At 32.3% G+C, this 17355-nt stretch overlaps 3 protein-coding genes and 1 long non-coding RNA gene across 9 annotated transcripts; 1 reads left to right on the top strand and 3 right to left on the bottom strand.

Annotated features, from left to right (window-relative positions):
* Positions 1-4108: 4108 nt before the first annotated feature.
* On the bottom strand, positions 4109-6277 carry LOC17884885. Of its 2 annotated transcripts, none has more exons than XM_023782481.1 (5): positions 5925-6277; positions 5107-5200; positions 5009-5011; positions 4745-4813; positions 4109-4646 (listed from the first exon to the last, which is right to left on the bottom strand). In XM_023782481.1, the coding sequence occupies exons 1-5, from the start codon at positions 6237-6239 to the stop codon at positions 4228-4230; spliced, it is 900 nt and encodes a 299-aa protein (XP_023638249.1). In that variant the 5' UTR covers positions 6240-6277; the 3' UTR covers positions 4109-4227. The 2 variants fall into 2 exon arrangements, with proteins under 2 accessions (XP_023638249.1, XP_023638248.1); XM_023782480.1 differs by having other exon boundaries at positions 4745-4880; positions 4974-5011.
* Positions 6278-6706: 429 nt separating this feature from the next.
* LOC111830575 lies at positions 6707-9068 on the bottom strand. Of its 3 annotated transcripts, XR_002833986.1 has the most exons (4): positions 8969-9068; positions 8745-8868; positions 8221-8293; positions 6710-6934 (listed from the first exon to the last, which is right to left on the bottom strand). It is a non-coding gene; the product is annotated as an uncharacterized LOC111830575 (long non-coding RNA). The 3 variants fall into 3 exon arrangements; XR_002833985.1 differs by having other exon boundaries at positions 6707-6934; positions 8745-9068; XR_002833987.1 differs by lacking the exon at positions 6710-6934 and adding an exon at positions 7011-7484 and having other exon boundaries at positions 8745-9068.
* Positions 9069-11662: 2594 nt separating this feature from the next.
* On the top strand, positions 11663-14934 carry LOC17886577 (1,8-cineole synthase 1, chloroplastic). 3 transcript variants are annotated; one of them, XM_006292470.2, is made up of 7 exons: positions 11663-11866; positions 11993-12266; positions 12347-12731; positions 12819-13037; positions 13122-13260; positions 13360-13611; positions 14521-14934. In XM_006292470.2, exons 1-7 carry the CDS (start codon positions 11663-11665, stop codon positions 14830-14832), a joined length of 1785 nt encoding a protein of 594 aa, XP_006292532.1. In that variant the 3' UTR covers positions 14833-14934. The 3 variants fall into 3 exon arrangements, with proteins under 3 accessions (XP_006292532.1, XP_023638181.1, XP_023638182.1); XM_023782413.1 differs by having other exon boundaries at positions 14466-14532; XM_023782414.1 differs by lacking the exon at positions 14521-14934 and having other exon boundaries at positions 13367-13484.
* Positions 14935-15086: 152 nt separating this feature from the next.
* LOC17886247 (cytosolic sulfotransferase 18) lies at positions 15087-16421 on the bottom strand. The gene has a single exon (XM_006291360.2). The coding sequence runs from the start codon at positions 16306-16308 to the stop codon at positions 15268-15270; it is 1041 nt and encodes a 346-aa protein (XP_006291422.1). The 5' UTR covers positions 16309-16421; the 3' UTR covers positions 15087-15267.
* Positions 16422-17355: the final 934 nt, after the last annotated feature.

The following is a 17355-nucleotide window of genomic DNA, read 5'->3' on the forward strand; positions in this document are numbered from 1 at the left end:
GATGCCTTGATGGTTAATTAGAGGTAAACACGAAACTAATATTTTCCACATTCGAAGCAACCCCTCAAGCTTATGCTTGCCAATATACTTGAGAGAGGACATCTAAGTACATATTGGGAGAAGAGATCCATGGTTAAAAATATAAAAAAGAATAACATATTTTATTTTCGCAGTCATAATAACTATTTACATGTTAAAAAGAAAGATTCTAGCTATACCGATCCTTCCCCCCACCCCTAAATGATTGCAAATTTAACTTCTGAAACCGACTTAAACATATAAGATAACTATTTTAGACGATTAATAGAGATCACAACATTACTAAAAGCTATATTTTCTAGACATGTATTCATTCTTCATATACATAGCTGATAATGAGATTCAGACTATGCTTTTAATATCGAGGTGAAGGATCGAGGTCGAGACACCTCGGATATAGATTCAGCTCGTCCTTCACCACTGCAATTTCATGCCAACATCTTGCTCAAATGAGTATTCCATGGAGAGTAATTGGTATCGACCTGCGGAAGGGAAAAAATAAACACACCAAAATGTTTAGGCACATGATCAAAAATATATAACAACAGTTTTGTATAGCTAATCTTAACTACTGAACGAAATTCGTATTACACTATTAGCTAGTACTATTATAGTAAAAGTACTATGAACCATTGCACTATCTTAGCTTGATTAATATCAGCACAAAATCCAATTCGATCAATTACGTATGATATATGGCTGAGATATTAAAGTAAAGTTAGGTCAAATATATTGTGATGGTATAAAAAAGACTAAATCCTAAATAAGAGGTATTATTTGTTACAAATTTTGCAACTATATCAACACTACGCAATAACGTAACCTTTATAGAAAAAAGTTAAAGTAACAAAATATTCATCAACTAATCAAAAGGATAATATTTTACCAAAACTAAAAGAATAATATTTTACCGTTGCACTCGTTTTAGTCTCCCTTTCTTTCGTGGAATATGAATGAGAGAAATCATATTATTTTGTTTTTTCTTAGTTTGAAGAAAGCTTTGGAAGAAGTTATAGAAAAATATGAGCAAGTAGACTCTACTTATATAGTCAAAGCAAAAGATTACATACATGCGTATGCATATGCGTGTTTGGTAGGAAATTGCAATTCATGTAAATCAAATGAAAAGGTAGTAGAGATGTATACAGTATATATGCCTTTTTACTTGTTTTGGTGGTTGGGCATATATATTTGCTCTAACCTCCAACATTTTTATAATACTATTGTCAGCGGCTACGTCGTCTAAACATTGTATGTTCTCATGCCATATACATACATACACATACACTCTCACCTCACAATAATTCATATGGATATAAATTCTCTTTGATGATCCAATGTTTTGAATTTTGTTCGATCGGTGGTTTATTCGACAGATTTGGTTCCTCAAACAATTCTAGTATACTTTGACGTGCATGTGAGTTCTTACTTAGCAGTCTTGAGTCTACACGCTTGTTTGTGCGTGTGTAAGTTATATATGCCTATGCATGCAGCACATATATAATACACGTGTACGTAGATGTAAAGTGCATGCACACACATATATATATATGTGTAATCATAACGTAAAATTTAATGTTTCTTTTTTTTTTGAACAAATTTTTTAATGTTTCTTAAGTTACATATATAGAAAAGGGAAATATCAGTGGGTTGTTGTTTTATTTATTTGCAATTTCGAGTTTTAGGTCAAACCCAAAATTAACTTATATCGAATCATGGTTTGGGTAAGAAATTTGGGTAAGAAAACATGGTTTGAATATAAAAGCCACCTCATATCAAAAGATTTCTGCAAAAAAAACTTTAATGGATTTATTTTACATGATTTCTTTAAATAAAAACTGAGAATCGAACCGACCCAAAAACAAATACCTTATTTCAAAGTTTTCATATATAGCCACTAATTAACTAGCTAGTGAACAACATGATTATAAATTTTGTGCTGTAGCTTTTGTTAAACTCGATCCATTGTGTAACATTAATTTACATTACGTTCAGAAATTAACACGACAAATTATATTGTGTTTTCCACTTCTCCGCACGAATACAAAAGAAAAGAGAGTTGTAGAAAGCATCATAGTATATATGAGTACATATGACAACACCCTTTCAAAGTTGAAACTTATAAATTGTTTAATTTGATCAAGTTTCACGTGGAGTGGTAGATATACTCACCATTTGATTAATATCAACTCTTTCTATATATATTTTCATAAAAATGCAAGTTTAAAAGAGACTGTTGCATAAGATACAAGGGCTTTTTTTTGGCTTGGATGGTTGCTGAGAGTACGTTTCAACGCAATCATAGGGGCTATCAGATGCTTCCACTCCAAATGTCACGCATTACTCTCCAGCCTTGGAAACCTATCACTCTTTCTTTTTGTACTGATTTCATTTGATTTGACTTCTTCTGGTCATCACTACTATTCTCACTGGTCCCATTTAAATAACTTAATCAAATAGAGAAACCCCAATTGCGAAAATTAATAAGAATATCACCAAATTCTACTCTTTATTTACAAAATCAACATACTGTATAAAAGGAGCAATTCTTATGAATATTCGATGAAATTTTGACGGTGTTATGATTTATTTAAAATCCGCCGGAAATTTAGGTATAAATATCAAAATCATAAATAAATTGTTTTATTTATAGGATATCGTATTTAATTATCTAGAAGATATATTAAATTAAAATGATATTACATTACTGACGAAATTCTATCACTTATTTACTACTGTTTTTGTTTCATTTTATTTGATGTTTAAGGTTCTAACACACAAATTAATAAAACATATAGTTTCTCTAATTCCTATAAAATATCATTAATAAAAAATAAAATCAACCAATAAGAAAATACAATGTAATATATGATTAGTCAAAAAATATTAAAAATATTTAATTTTTGCATAGAAAATAGAAAACATCACTTAATATAAAATAATTATTTTTGGTTAAAACATCAAATAAAAAGAAACGGAGGGAGTATTTGTTACCGTATTTCTTGTATCAAATTTGCTAGAAAAAACAATAGGGTAATTTAGCAAAAAGCCTATATATATAACATATTGTTCATCAACCAAAGTGAATTCAATGTCGACCAAAAAAAACAAAAGTGTGGACTCTATTTTTGCTTACTAGTTAGATTAATCAGTTGTGGTGTATCATGGATTTTAAAAAATTTGGTGTAAGGCTCTATTTTACGGGTTTCAACTACCATAACATATATAGGTAGCTGGATATGGAAAAATTGGTGCAAAATACATGATTTGGCTCGTCCCTTCCAAACCCTGCAGTGTATATCACGTAACCTTAGGTTTAGTTGACTGCTCAATGACACCTAAGAACATCGTTAATTGGATCCTTAGCTTTCGACTGTCTAACTTAACTTCTCAAGCTCTTAATTATTTGCAACCTGCTCTATACATATACTAGGGTTTTGAAACAAGTAAACATGCTATTGCATCGCTCAGAATCTCGACCATATATGTCCTTAATCAAAGACATATCTCCTAGACAAATAGATCCAAACCCGCTTCGACGATCCAAACTATTATCATCATCTCATACTGCAAACATATACATATCATATTTGCGATCTCTCTAATATACTCCTTATGTAATTTACATAAGTCTCAAAGCTCTCCTCAGTTTTTGTCATTCAGGTCAAAAGTTAGATCAAAGAATTTTGTAAAGGGTTGGTTGGAAACTTTGTTAGTGATACATTTTTTAATCATTAGCAAAGAATTATATATTTTGTTAAGAAACAAACAAAAGAAATTTTGGCAGGTGGAACAGAGACAAAGTAAACGACTGTTTTTGATTGCAACTACACAATGAAAAGTTCTAAGTTCTAACCAAATAGGTATCTAAAATGATTTTATGATATAAATCAACAAATATTAACATTTCGAATGTTGATGGCAACGGATCCATCCACGCTGCAATGTGCATGGCCTTTCGATACTATATTTCAAATATAATATATAAGTTAACAACCAAATTTTATATAGTTTTTATATATTCACTCATAAATATAAATTAAAATGCAGGAAAAAATATCAATATGCATGCATTTCAAAATATTATATAAATAAATAAAACTTACAGCCGAATTTTCCACAATATATAATTAAAATTTGATAAAGTACAATGACGAATACATGATTGTGTGTATACCAATCAGCTTACTAAATAGCTTCATCGTCGAGATTGAGAAACAAAAGATATGCAAGCAAACCAAAAACAGGAACAAACCTAAGATACCTCACCAACTCAGTCTTGTCCTTCTTCACATTTTGCAGATTCTCTCCAATTAACCACGGCTGAAAGATTGTGTACAGACATATATCCCATATAAACGCGTAAGCTAGTCTCTCCGATCCCAAATAACCAATGAGATACTGCCATCTGTCCATTATTCCACCGAAATCTCCATCTGCTCGACCATAGAGAGACCACAATGTTGATATCAGACACACCGCAGCTCCTGTCAGACCAACTATTGGTGCACCCTTGGTCATTGCTTCGCCAAGTTGAGACCTTGGCCTCGGTTTATCATTTGGGTCAGGGTCATTGAGCCGTAAAGCCATGTATGGGATTAGAAAAGCTGTTTGCAACACGAGATCAACAGAACGGATCATCTACTTTAGAGATTTGCTTTTAGAGAAACTAAGCTTTTTATATGAAAAACCAAGTTGCATTTACTGTTTGTGAGGAACATCATGAGACTCCATAAGACGTCAAGAGAGCTTTTGAATCGATCTCTCCTCCGGTCTGTGTATAACAATGGAGCAAACATGAGTGTCCAAGCTATCACAAAGTTGAATAACCCTTCAGCCATCTGTTAATATAATTAAGACATTTTCAGCAGAATGACAAATACTAATCACTATTGCACACAAAAAAAAAACATTTCAAGTTAATGGTGTAATACCGGGTGAAGAACAGGAGCTTGTAAGAATTGAATACCAGCTGTTCTGCCAGAAAGTCCAAAATCAAAGAGTTTTTCATAAGAGATCAAACGAGTAAACGATCAGAGAAACACAAGACTCTTAAGCATAACATACCGAGGTTTGTAAGAGGCAAGATAAAGAAGAAATTCAACGAAAGTCCCAAAAGAGAATTCACCGTCTCTGAACTAATTGCCCAAACTGGATCTCCCTGTTGATCAAAGAGTCTCATTTCTGATTAATAAAAACATACATGATCTATACATACCTGAGTGTGTGTACAGACAGAGAGAATAGCAAATCTGAATAAAAAGTTGAAGATAAAAACAAACCTATTCGATTCTCAAAATATTCAAGCAGAGAAATTCAAATGGTTCTTATCAAAATTACTTTCAAGATTCATCAATGTGATGGTTCTTCATAAACCTTCAAAAAATTCGCACAATCCATTGGCAAGAAGTGGCTCAGAAGAAATTAGTAATCCTTCATAAACTATGAAAATGATTTAAACTTAATCAATACTCAAAACATTCAAACAGAGAAATTGAAATGGTTCTCAAGCCTATAACTATCCAAATCACTTTCAAAATTCATCACATTCATAAGCTTATCGAACTTGCTTTCAAGATTCATCAATGTGAATGTGATGATTCTTCATAAACCTTCGAAAAATTCACACAATCCGTTGGCAAGTGGCTGAGATAAAATATAGTAATCATTCATAAACTATGACAATGATACAAACCTAATCGATTCTCAAAACATTCAAACAGAGAAATTAAAATGGTTCTCATTCCTATAACTATCCAAATCACTTTCAAGATTCATCACATTCTACATAAACCTTACAATTCACACATAGATCTTAAGAATTAAGACTACGATTTCAAAAACCCTAACGATTAGAATAAGAATTTTGAAGTTAAATCACTCACAGGAGCATAAGGAAGAAGAAAGAGCCATAGTATATACACAGCTTCAGCAGACCACAGAAGATACCGAACGATTCTCCGATTAGAATCATCATCTTCAACCTCAACCGTCGCCGTCTCCGGTTTCCGACGAGCACAGCACGAGAAGGAGCTGTTTCGTGTTCGTAATTTGAAACGATCAATTGTTGTCTGCCATGGATTGCAGCAGCGACCGACGGTCGAGATTTCTATACTCCGGCGGATTTGAGGCGGATTGGTTTGGGAAGTGTGGAGGCGGTGACGGAGATATGTCACCGACGGTGAGGTTATCAGAATCATCGTCGTCCCTTCTTCACTACTGCATTATCCACCGTTAGTCGGAGAAATTTGATTTTACATATATGAAAAGAGAGACTCGTCGAAACGACAGCGTTTTAGTTAACACGGATACATTACCAGTATCGAGTGGGCTTTAACGGGCTTATGGCCCATGATTTTACTAAACAGAAATGTATCGGCACATACATTAAACCGGATATAACCGAAGCTAAACCAGCACATTAGTCGCTCTGGTTCATAATTAAAAATGTTTTAGGAAAAAAAAGGATGTTTTGTTTTCCAATGTTAGATTTGGATAACAGTTTCCATTTTACACCTATTTTAGTTACAATTGAAACACTATATAAAAAACAAATATCTTCTTAATATTAAAAGAGGAGTACAAAATTGAAAATCAGAAAACTTTGTCAAAAAATTCCGAAATTTGCCCTTCAATTTGTTATGAAAGAGAGCCTTTTTCTAAATCGACAGGGTTAAAATCGTAAAATAATTATAATAAATTTCATACCATGAAGGGTCCGCGCGTCCCTTATAACCCGGTAAATACATAATTGGATCCTTGCCAATTTGGAGGAGTCAATTAGATGGATGGGCTTTCGTTTATATTGGGCTTACTATACATTAAAGACTAACTTTTAAAAATCGACCACGCAATTTTTAAGTCTTTGTGCCCACACGTTATGTGTCGTTATTTCCTGCAATTAATACGTCGAAAATCAGCCACCATAATGAATCAATTTATCAAATCGGAAATCATTCCCTCAATAGACGTAATCCTAAATTCCAATCAATCAAAGCAGTATAAACATTCAAAGATACATAATTGTCGCTAATTATTGATTCATAGACATATTATTTTCCTAATATTGCATCAAAATCATATAGACCCAAAGTCTCTCGCAAGCCAATCCGTATACATGAAAACCTACCCTATCATCTTCCAACCTAGCTATAAATACAAGCCTAATCGTGATTCAATACACCACCAAAAAAAACACATCTTTATACTCTACAAGCAAACTTAACGATGTCGGCATCTTTTGTATTTCTTCATGAAGTGAAACCAAACAAGACTACTTGGAAGATCCAAGTAAGGGTTCTCCATACGTGAAAGACGTACTCCACCAAATTTGTAGAGGCATTCAATATGGTTTTGGCTGATATGGAGGTATACAGATCGATTTTGACATTTATGTTTTCACTCATTTTAATCTTCATACCGTGACTAACCAATTGTTACGAAATCTGTTATAGGGCACAAAAATCCATGCTTCGGTGAAAAAGGAATTGATCAATCTATTCCAGATCAAGATTAATCAAAGTGAATGGAGATCAATTGAAAATCTGGTTTAGGCATTGCCGGTGGCCAATTCATAATAACCAATCATCGTTTCAAGATGAGTTTTATGACTCAAACCATTGTCAGTCGCATGGAAGATCTATCAAGTGAAATAGACAGCAAAGAAGGATTTGAAAGTTCTTATAGTTGATGAAGAAGGGAAAAAAAATATAAGCAAATAATGAATGTTGTGTTTAAAGAAATTTCAATGGAATATGAGGAATTAAGGGAACGTGATACTGTTGTCATTTCATAAAAGGTATAAGTTTCAAACATACTCTACTACTTAATATGTATATGTTTTTTTTTTTTTTTTTGGTCAAACTAATATGTATATGTTTATGATATGCATCTCTTCTATAGTATTTCATTGTCTGTGTAGGTTAAAATTCCAGAGAGCAACAGACAAGGGAAGTTGAGTTTGTGTTGCAATTCCAGAAGAACATTTTGTTTTTCATTTTTTAACACACAGTTCTTTTAAAACTATTCATAGTAACTCTTTTAGTATTTTTTTACAGCATTTTTGCAGATTATCCTAACAAATATTCATTTCTTAATTTTTAACTAATCTTATTCTAAAAGAGTTGTGTAAAAGTATGAGACCATGGCATACAAAATTGAATAAGAAGACTATGAACTAACCAGTACGGCTATCCCCAGCACGAAGCCATGGTAAGAGTTACAGGACTTGCCAATCGATTCCATTTGATAAAACCTGCAAATAATCAGAATACTTTGAAGAACACCTTATGTATCAATGTATGGAATCTACAATTTATAAACAACAACAGTTTTCCCGATTCTACATTAACAATTTAGGACAGTTCAACATATAAGGGGTTTTTAAGGTTTCGTTGATTTAATTACAAAAAATTCAAACATACTGAGGACAAACTTCTTACAAAAACACGTAATGTTAGAATCAACAAACTATTAAAAAAAACAAAAATCATTTACCAACCATGCCCAATTTTGCTGAATTACAAAGTTACACAAATGTTTTTGGAGTTTCGTAAGAACACAATTAAAATTACCCACAAAAGTTCATAAACAAAATATTCTTAATCGGCTATTGAAATGTTATAATTTTACTCATGGTTCAACTTAACACATGATACACAAGGCAATTAACCAAGAAGATAAAAGTAAATCAAACAGTAACTAACCTAAACAATGCAAAATTCAGAGTATACATGGTAACTATCAATCACGTTTCGCTCAACCGTCCAAATCTGGGTTCAATTTCTGACATCTATGCCTTCAATTGCCCAAATTAGATCTCCATTGTACCTCCATAGGATTGCATTGGATGAAAGCAAACAACGATTACTATAAGTTGAATCGTTGTGTTGATTCTTAAAGTAAGTATAGAAATATAGATGGAAAATACCGAGATCCAAACAACCCCCCAAAAAAATGGTCATGAGATTCTGCGGTGTTCTTTAGCTAGCAGCAAAGAGACGAGAGGTCCAAAAAAAAAACATAGCCGATTACTTTTGTTTATTTACTTCATTTTTTTTTTTTTTGGTAGAGTTGTTTCATTTATTGTATTGGTTTGTGGTTAATCTTTTTTTGAGCAATTCTTTTTTTTTTCTTTTGAGCAAGGTTTGTGGTTTATCTATTTAACTTATTTGTTGACTGAATGTATGTGTTAACCGGATTGGTTTTGCAGATTCTGAACAATACTATTTTTTTTATAGACACAGCATAGTCTTTCCCTCTTAACATTACTAAATATGAATTGCGTTATATATTAAGTTTATATATATATTAATGAACACAAAACTTAACATCTCTTGGTAATTAAAAAAGTGTTACATATCAAAAAAAAATTAGAAAGCAAATATACTTGTATTAATTCATATTTTAAAAACAATATAAAAACAAAAAAAAATTAATTACAATTAGAATTTCTAAATAAAAATAAAATTGTGTCTGCAACACACTATACCCCAACGGGCAGCGGTACAACAATTATTCACTACCATAATCAAAATTCTCACTGTTATACTCGGAACCAAATTCCGGAAGATAACCCTCTTAACAAATTAGAAATCTACACTTCAGAAACTTCAGAATTTAACCTCAAAAATAAAAGCTCACCCTTATAAACACGCTCTACATATAAATAAAATTAACTACTAAACAACATACAATACCTATTTATATAACATGAACTACTAAATAAACAATTATAGTAGAATAATAATACATATAAAATTTTAATTACTAATATCTAAAATTGATTTTAAAAACAAAAACCGCGGTGTACCGCGGGTTCAAACCTAGTATAATTATAAAATAAGAATATCATTACATCACTATAAATTAATAAAATATCTTGGTGCCAACATTATTAATTTATAGAGGTTTTACTGTATTAGGTTTTATATTTTTTTTAAAGAGTTTTATGTGTTTGTATAGGATACATGTTAATAATTACATCAGCTGTTTTCTAGAAACATTAACGTGGAGGAATGAAACTGATGTCATGATATATAGAACCTTTAACTTAATTGTAACACTATCTTAAGCCACTAGCTCGATCATCTGATACGTCGAAGCTCATTGGATTATCATCTTAATTATATATAAGCTTTAAACCTTTTCTTGTTTAAAATGATAGAAAAATTAAAGGTAAATTATATTGTTCTCTCCGGTGTTATTTGACATATACCAAGATAATTCGCTTTGAACAAGAGTGGCTATACGTGTGTGTCATGTGAAATATTATACAAGTTTTTTAAAAAAAGAAAAAAATCCTGAATATAATATTCAAAAGTTTAAACCCAAAAAAAAATATCTAGTGATTTCGCGTTTAAAAAAATATTAATCCTTGACATAAACTAATAAAATACCTCTTTGGCTCGAATTAAAATTATTAGACCAATACCACTTAGTTTATAATACTTAATGCCATATTTGTTTACGTTGTCGAAGCTTCGTATGGAGTACAACGTATATTTTCATACTACAAAAACTGACCCAAAAGGTTTTGTTGGCTAGCGTAACACGAGGATCACGAGATTAATTATAAGATTTAGAAATTGGAAAAAGATTAGAGGTGGTTCGATTTAATGACTGTTCTGTCTGAAGGGGGCCATTGTTGTGTTGGCTAACATAATAGATGAGAATCACGAGGAACACAAATCATTTAGGCTTTGGAGACAAATATGTGTGTGACAGGTACGTTAATAATTTCACCTTTATTGTTCATGGCTACGATTAAGTTCACCCATTTTGTACCTAAATCATTTGTTATCTTGTTTTTATTCTTCTTCTTTTTTTTTTGTTTTTTTCTTTTTCCGATGTGACAAACTTATAGGTAGAATAAGCTCAATGCCTTTACATTTCATTCTTTACCTACACATTAAAAATATACAAACAATTCACCTTTATTTTTTATGGTATACAAAAACTGAAAAATATAGTAGTCTTTATTTTGCTGGAAAAAATAAGCAAAAAAACGTCAATCTATACATGAGTTTTTACGGAAAGATACAACAAGCAAATCTTATGAATATACCATTTTTTGTTAAAATTTTATGTATTTACTATTTTCAAAGACAATAAATGTATTTATATTTACGATTTTTTTGGGATATACGATTTTTTTGGGCTATAATACATATTTGATAACAAATATTAAACCTTAAAAACAAATAGAACCGAGTAAATTCAACATAATGTATCAAACACATGTTTTATTAAAATATTATGTTAGCTTAAAATGGTAAATCCATAAGATTTTGGATAACATAATCAACTATCTAAAACTATTCAGAAAGTGAAAAACTATAAAATTTTAGACAATAATTAACAAATCTATTTTCTACTTAATAAGAATTTTTTGACTTCTTCTTCTCAAAAAGTGAGTAAAAGGTAAAAAATATTCCTACTTCTTTATTTTTGTCGACAAAAAACAAAAAAAACAAAAAAAACAAAAATCCTACTACAATTAGCAAATACCTCTTTTATTTTTCATTTTCCTCTCTGGTCACACCCTTAGATTTTGAGATCTCCTAACTATATAAACGTATGTGCTGTCATGTGCATGTACCGCCACGAAGAAGAGAATCAATATATGGCTACTTTATGTATGGTTTCAACAACTCTTTTTTACCAAAACGCTCTTAGCCACAGTTTTCGTCCTCACCGTTTTGTATGCAAATCCATGACCAAAACTACGCCGGAAGCTACTTCAGTTGACCTCAGTCGACGCTCCGGCAACTATCAACCTTCACCGTGGGATCATTGTTATCTCCTCTCCATCGAGAACAAATATGCGGTAAAGTATTGTATATATACCATCTTCATCATTTTGAAAGTTTCACCTAATTTTTACTTTTATTCATGACTACTTCTTTTTACATTAGCAAATTATTACTACGTAAACATATGTATTAATATACAGAGTGAAAGAGAAGTAGTAACAAGAGATGTGTTGAAGAAAAAAGTGAAGAGGATGCTTGATGTTACACAGAGCCGTCTCGAGCAGTTAGAGCTCATCGATGATCTACAAAAACTTGGGGTTTCCTATCATTTTGAGCTAGAAATAAATAACATTTTAACAGACTTTTATCTTAAAAATGGAAGAAATGTCTGGAAATGTGACAAGGAAGACGAGTTACATGCAACCGCACTCGAGTTCCGACTTCTTAGACAGCATGGTTTTGATGTCTCAGAAAGTTAGTATAATATCGCAATTACAATTTCGTTTGTTTATATATCACTTTCATCTTTTAACTAAAACGTCCCTTTATTTCAGATATATTTGATGTGATCATCGACAAGATAGAAAGCAATAGGTTCAAGATCGAAAATATAACAAGTATAATTTCTTTGTACGAAGCCTCGTTTCTCTCAACCAAAGCGGATACAAAATTGCATAAAGTCATCAGACCTTTTGCGACAGATGAAATAAGGAAATATGTTGATGATGATGAATCATACAACATGGAGATAAGAGAGAAGGCGATTCATGCGTTAGAAATGCCATACCATTGGAGAATGAGAAGGCTAGAGACGAGATGGTACATAGACGCATACGAGAAGAAAATTGGCTTGAAGGATCTTGTCTTGATCGAATTCGCCAAAATCGATTTCAATATCGTACAAACCACTCATCAAGAAGATCTCAAATACGTTTCAAGGTATGTAATACAATAAACTTAATAAAAATTGCATATCTCACTTTGGTATTAAAACGTATATTATCCTCTCTCTTTAATGATTTGAAGCTGGTGGAAGGGTACATGTTTGGCTAATGAACTTCCCTTTGTAAGAGATAGAATTGTCGAGAATTATTTTTGGACTGTTGGATTAATATACGAACCACAATTTGGATATATCCGACGTATCATGACTGTAGTTAATGTGCTTGTTACAACCATTGACGATATCTATGATATCTATGGCACTCTTGAAGAACTTGAACTCTTCACTTCCATAGTTGAAAGGTAAGAAGTTTTATACTTAATTAAACTTCTTAATTCTTAATTTTTGAGGTATGAAAGTATAGGACAATATATTTACATGTGTAGTTGGGATGTAAATCGTCTTGATGGGCTTCCCGAGTACATGCGGTTGTGTTTTCTTGTTTTGTACAATGAAATCAATGGCATTGGATATGATATTCTCAAATATAAAAATATTGATGTCACCCCATTTCTCAAGAAATCGGTTAGTAACATCTCTTTATATATTATTGATATTATTTCAATATGTTAATAGTTTTAAAATTATTATGTATTTTCTTGTTTTTGTGAAAATTTTCACAAGTGGGCAGATTTATGTAAAACATATCTAGTGGAAGCAAAGTGGTACAACAGAGGATACAAACCAAGTGTGGAAGAATACATGCAAAATGCTTGGATTTCAATCTCTGCCCCAACAATATTGATTCACTTTTACTGCTGCTTCTCTGACCAAATCTCAGTTCAAGACTTGGAGGCTTTGTCTCAACACCGACAACACATCGTCAGGTGCTCCGCCACTGTCCTTCGTCTAGCTAACGACCTTGGAACATCGTCGGTAAATAACTTCTCTTCCAACTTTTAAGCTAGTACGTGTTAGAAGACTATAGGATAAGCTTGAAGGACATTAGACCATCATCAACGCTGGGTTATTAGGTGATTCTTAGGCTAATCTTAGGTAAATTTAGGATTAAATTTAAATCAAAATACAATTAAAATCATAAGATCCGTATATTATATAAGATCAAAATGAGGGTGGAAGAGGTGTATACTCAATTAAATTACTAAATATATTTAAGGATTCATTATTTAAGGATTCCCATCATCCTTAACAATGGTATCTTATAAATATTTTAGCCTAAGATTTGTGAAAAAGTGTATCTTATATATATAAATTGGTTCCTTTCACCCTTATATATAAAATATATTCCTTTACAAATCTTGGGCTAAGATATTGCTAAAATACCATTATTAAAGATGCCCTCCACTAAAAATAATAAACGTGGTACGGTGGTCGTCAAAACAAGAATTGATCCATTTTATATTGATTTAGTCGTCAAAACAAGAATTGATTCCTTTCATCCTTTGTGTCCAGGATATCTTGATTTTGACAACTAAATCAATATAAAATGGATCAAAGCTATATATATCCTCAAAATAATATAGCACATTTAAAAAAAAAACAAATTCCAAAAATAATATAATAATGTTTACTTTTTAAAAATACCATATATTCTTTTCCCAAAAATACCACGAATATCATAATTAATTTTTAAGGACGTAAAATTTACTTATTTAATTTGGTTATTATAGAAAATAAAATTAAAATGGTTGTTTTTGGAAAAAAAAAAACTTATTTTAGTGGTATTTATGAGAATTGTTTTTTTTTGTTTTTTGTTTTACCTATACTAGTATATGCAATATGGAGACGTAGGTGAGCTGAGTGTTTGCTAAAATGTACACGTAGGATGAATTGGCGAGAGGAGACGTACTCAAATCGGTCCAATGTTACATGCATGACACCGGAGCTTCCGAGGAAGAGGCACGCGAGCACGTACATCAGATGATTATTGACACATGGGACGATATGAACTACGAAACCAAAGAAACGGCACGTCGTTCACCGTTGTTTTCTCGAGGTTTTATGGAAGCTGCGATGAACTTGGCACGCATGTCGCAATGCATGTATCAATACGGTGATGGTCATGGATGTCCGAGCAAAGCCAAAACCATTGATCGTGTCGAGTCCTTGCTCGTTGATCCAATCCCATTAAGTTAGATTATTTACACTCTTTTAAGTTGCTGCTATCAAACTTCCACCACTCTTTGATTGTTATTTAGTACCAAGAAACAGAGGATGCTCTGTTTTGTTCTGTGTGCCACTACTATGTGTATCATTCCTTTTAGTTATAATGAGAAAAAAAAAAAAAAACATAAATAATTGCTTGAAAGTTGAATCTATTAGCCTATATATCCACAATTTTTGTATAATCACAAGAGATTGAAACATACAAGTTGCAGAAGAGGAGGATCAAGACTTTGAATTTGAAAACATAAATCAAAGATGAATGGTTTACAAAGCCAGATCCTCTTTATTAGAATTCAGTACATTTGGACAAAAGTAAGAACAAGATTTTAACTTTAATACAACGTGTGTTGTACTTAAAGCAGATAAGGATATGATGATTAATTGCACCAAACAAGATTTAAGCGGTCATGTAGTATAACCATGTTCAAGCAAACCAGTTCCCTTGAATTTTTCTTGCATCAGTCCATCTATACGAGCAGCCATCTCTAGAGTCAGGTAGTTCTGCCAATCTCCAACCTTACCTTTCCTGAAATACGCGCTGTTCGGATAATACACCGCAGGGATGCCCTCTCTGTTTCTCTCCCCTTTGTTGACATCAAGATTTTTCAGCGTCTCGAAGCTGCAAAGGTTCACAAATTTCTCAACTACACCTTTTTCCTCTTCCTCAACTGTGAATCCATAGCCCATAAACTGAGCCAATCTTTTCACATACGGCAAAGGATCAGCTCTCATAGTCTCGTAGTTGAGAAACAAAACCTTATCTGGATTCTCTTGGTAAGCTTTCCAATACCCAAAGACATGATCTAGGTAAGGACCGTACACAGAAACACCTCGACAGAACATATCGAAAGACTCCTCAAGACTGGTGAGAGAGCCAAGGTCTGACTTCTGCTTTTCAAAGAAAGCCCACTTGGAGATGAACGTGTCCTTTGGGTCTCTCCAGATGTAAACCATTTTACAACCGGATTTTGTAATCGATTCGGGTAACAAACCGTGTGGGATATGAGTCGCAAAGAGAGTGTTTTCTTTGTCTTTGAGGCTATCAGCTTGAGGGAACAAAGGGAAATCAATCTCAATGAAAGGAACAAGCTCGTGAGGGTTGCTTTTATGGAGAGGGTTGGTGGAATCGTCTTCGAAGCGAGATCGATTAACGATGATGAAAGTTAGAGCTTTGAGCCAAGTGGTACCTGACTTTGGGTGAGTACAAACAAGGATGTCACTAGGTCGTGCTTGGAAGAAGTCTTGCGCGTGAAGGCAACCTTCTAAGACTGGTTGTATGAACCAGTGACCACCATACTCGATCAACGGAGCTTCCGTAAACCAACCTTTCACGTGAGGAAACGTGGCGATCAAGTCTTGGTACCGCTTCTGATTCTTCTCGAACTCTGTTGACTCCGTCTTGGTCTCTTCTTGGTTCTGGCTCGGTATGGTCGTCTCTGAATCCATTGGAGATAGAGATAGAGAGGATATATGAGGAACTCGTCTTGTGTTCTAGAGATTGGTTTGGGTTACGGAACTATATATTATACAGAATATAAAACTCAAAATGTGAATACATATTATCTCTGACCATATGACATATCCAGTGGATATTATCCACCAACCACCATAATCTTTTCGTTTTCTTTCCGTATTCTTCAATTATAAAACTCATTATCGTGTCATATATTAATTCAACATCTTTGACTTAGTTTTGCCTCATAGAAATATTAATTTCATTATCTTCAACATTTTCTTAAAGATCAGATTTGTAATTAGATCATATATTCGACATCGGTAAAATTAAAATTAAGATAGACAGCTCCAATCAGGGTGTATAGCTGACGTATAGTGACTGGTAGTAAACTAGTAAATATGATTATTGACACATCGATAATACACTAGAGGGTGTGACTGCTTAGCATAAACCAGTTCGTATTAGTTTAGTTATTGAAAATAGAATAGTTCTATATTATATAATTAGATCATTGTTCGTGCTTACTGCTTAGGATAGACCTCCTTGTCTAATTCCTATTAGTTTAGTTAGTGAACTTTATTTTTAACACTTTTTGGATATTTTTGAAAATTTTAAAGTTTTGATAAACTGTATCCAGTTTTAAATTATTTCAAGCATATGATTTATATTTTTCATTTAACCCGTCCTCTCTAAATCATAATTGATTTTATTATATAACTTATTACATTTAAATCATCGTGTGCTATAAAAAAAATTAAATATATTATTTTAAAAAAAAATTAGAGTAATTTTTTATTATTGGATATTATAAAAATTTCTCATATTCTTTAAATCATACTATTTGAAAATGTTTTCATATGTCATGGTTTAGTTTACTATATAAAATTATATGTTGTAACAAAACAAATGTATGAAACAAAATATTAATATATTCAAAAACTTATCCGTTACTCAGTCAGAATTTTGGTAGAATCTCTATTATTATGTGGACTGATATGTTGTATTATGTGGACTCAGTCACCAAATCCCTAGGATTT

Source organism: Capsella rubella, unplaced genomic scaffold (genome assembly GCF_000375325.1).
Source record: "Capsella rubella cultivar Monte Gargano unplaced genomic scaffold, Caprub1_0 scaffold_5, whole genome shotgun sequence".
Classification (NCBI taxonomy): domain Eukaryota; kingdom Viridiplantae; phylum Streptophyta; class Magnoliopsida; order Brassicales; family Brassicaceae; genus Capsella; species Capsella rubella.

Excerpts from the sequence above, each read along its gene's own strand:
- LOC17886577 (XM_006292470.2), top strand. The coding sequence starts at position 11,663 with ATGGCTACTTTATGTATGGTTTCAACAACTCTTTTTTACCAAAACGCT. Across the intron at positions 13,038-13,121 it reads TTCACTTCCATAGTTGAAAG|TTGGGATGTAAATCGTCTTG; the intron begins GTAAGAAGTTTT and ends TTACATGTGTAG. Across the intron at positions 13,261-13,359 it reads CCCCATTTCTCAAGAAATCG|TGGGCAGATTTATGTAAAAC; the intron begins GTTAGTAACATC and ends AATTTTCACAAG.
- LOC17886247 (XM_006291360.2), bottom strand. The coding sequence starts at position 16,308 with ATGGATTCAGAGACGACCATACCGAGCCAGAACCAAGAAGAGACCAAG.
- LOC17884885 (XM_023782480.1), bottom strand. The coding sequence starts at position 6,239 with ATGATTCTGATAACCTCACCGTCGGTGACATATCTCCGTCACCGCCTC. Across the intron at positions 4,881-4,973 it reads AAGCTCCTGTTCTTCACCCG|ATGGCTGAAGGGTTATTCAA; the intron begins GTATTACACCAT and ends TTATATTAACAG. Across the intron at positions 4,647-4,744 it reads CATGATGTTCCTCACAAACA|CTTTTCTAATCCCATACATG; the intron begins GTAAATGCAACT and ends TGTTGCAAACAG.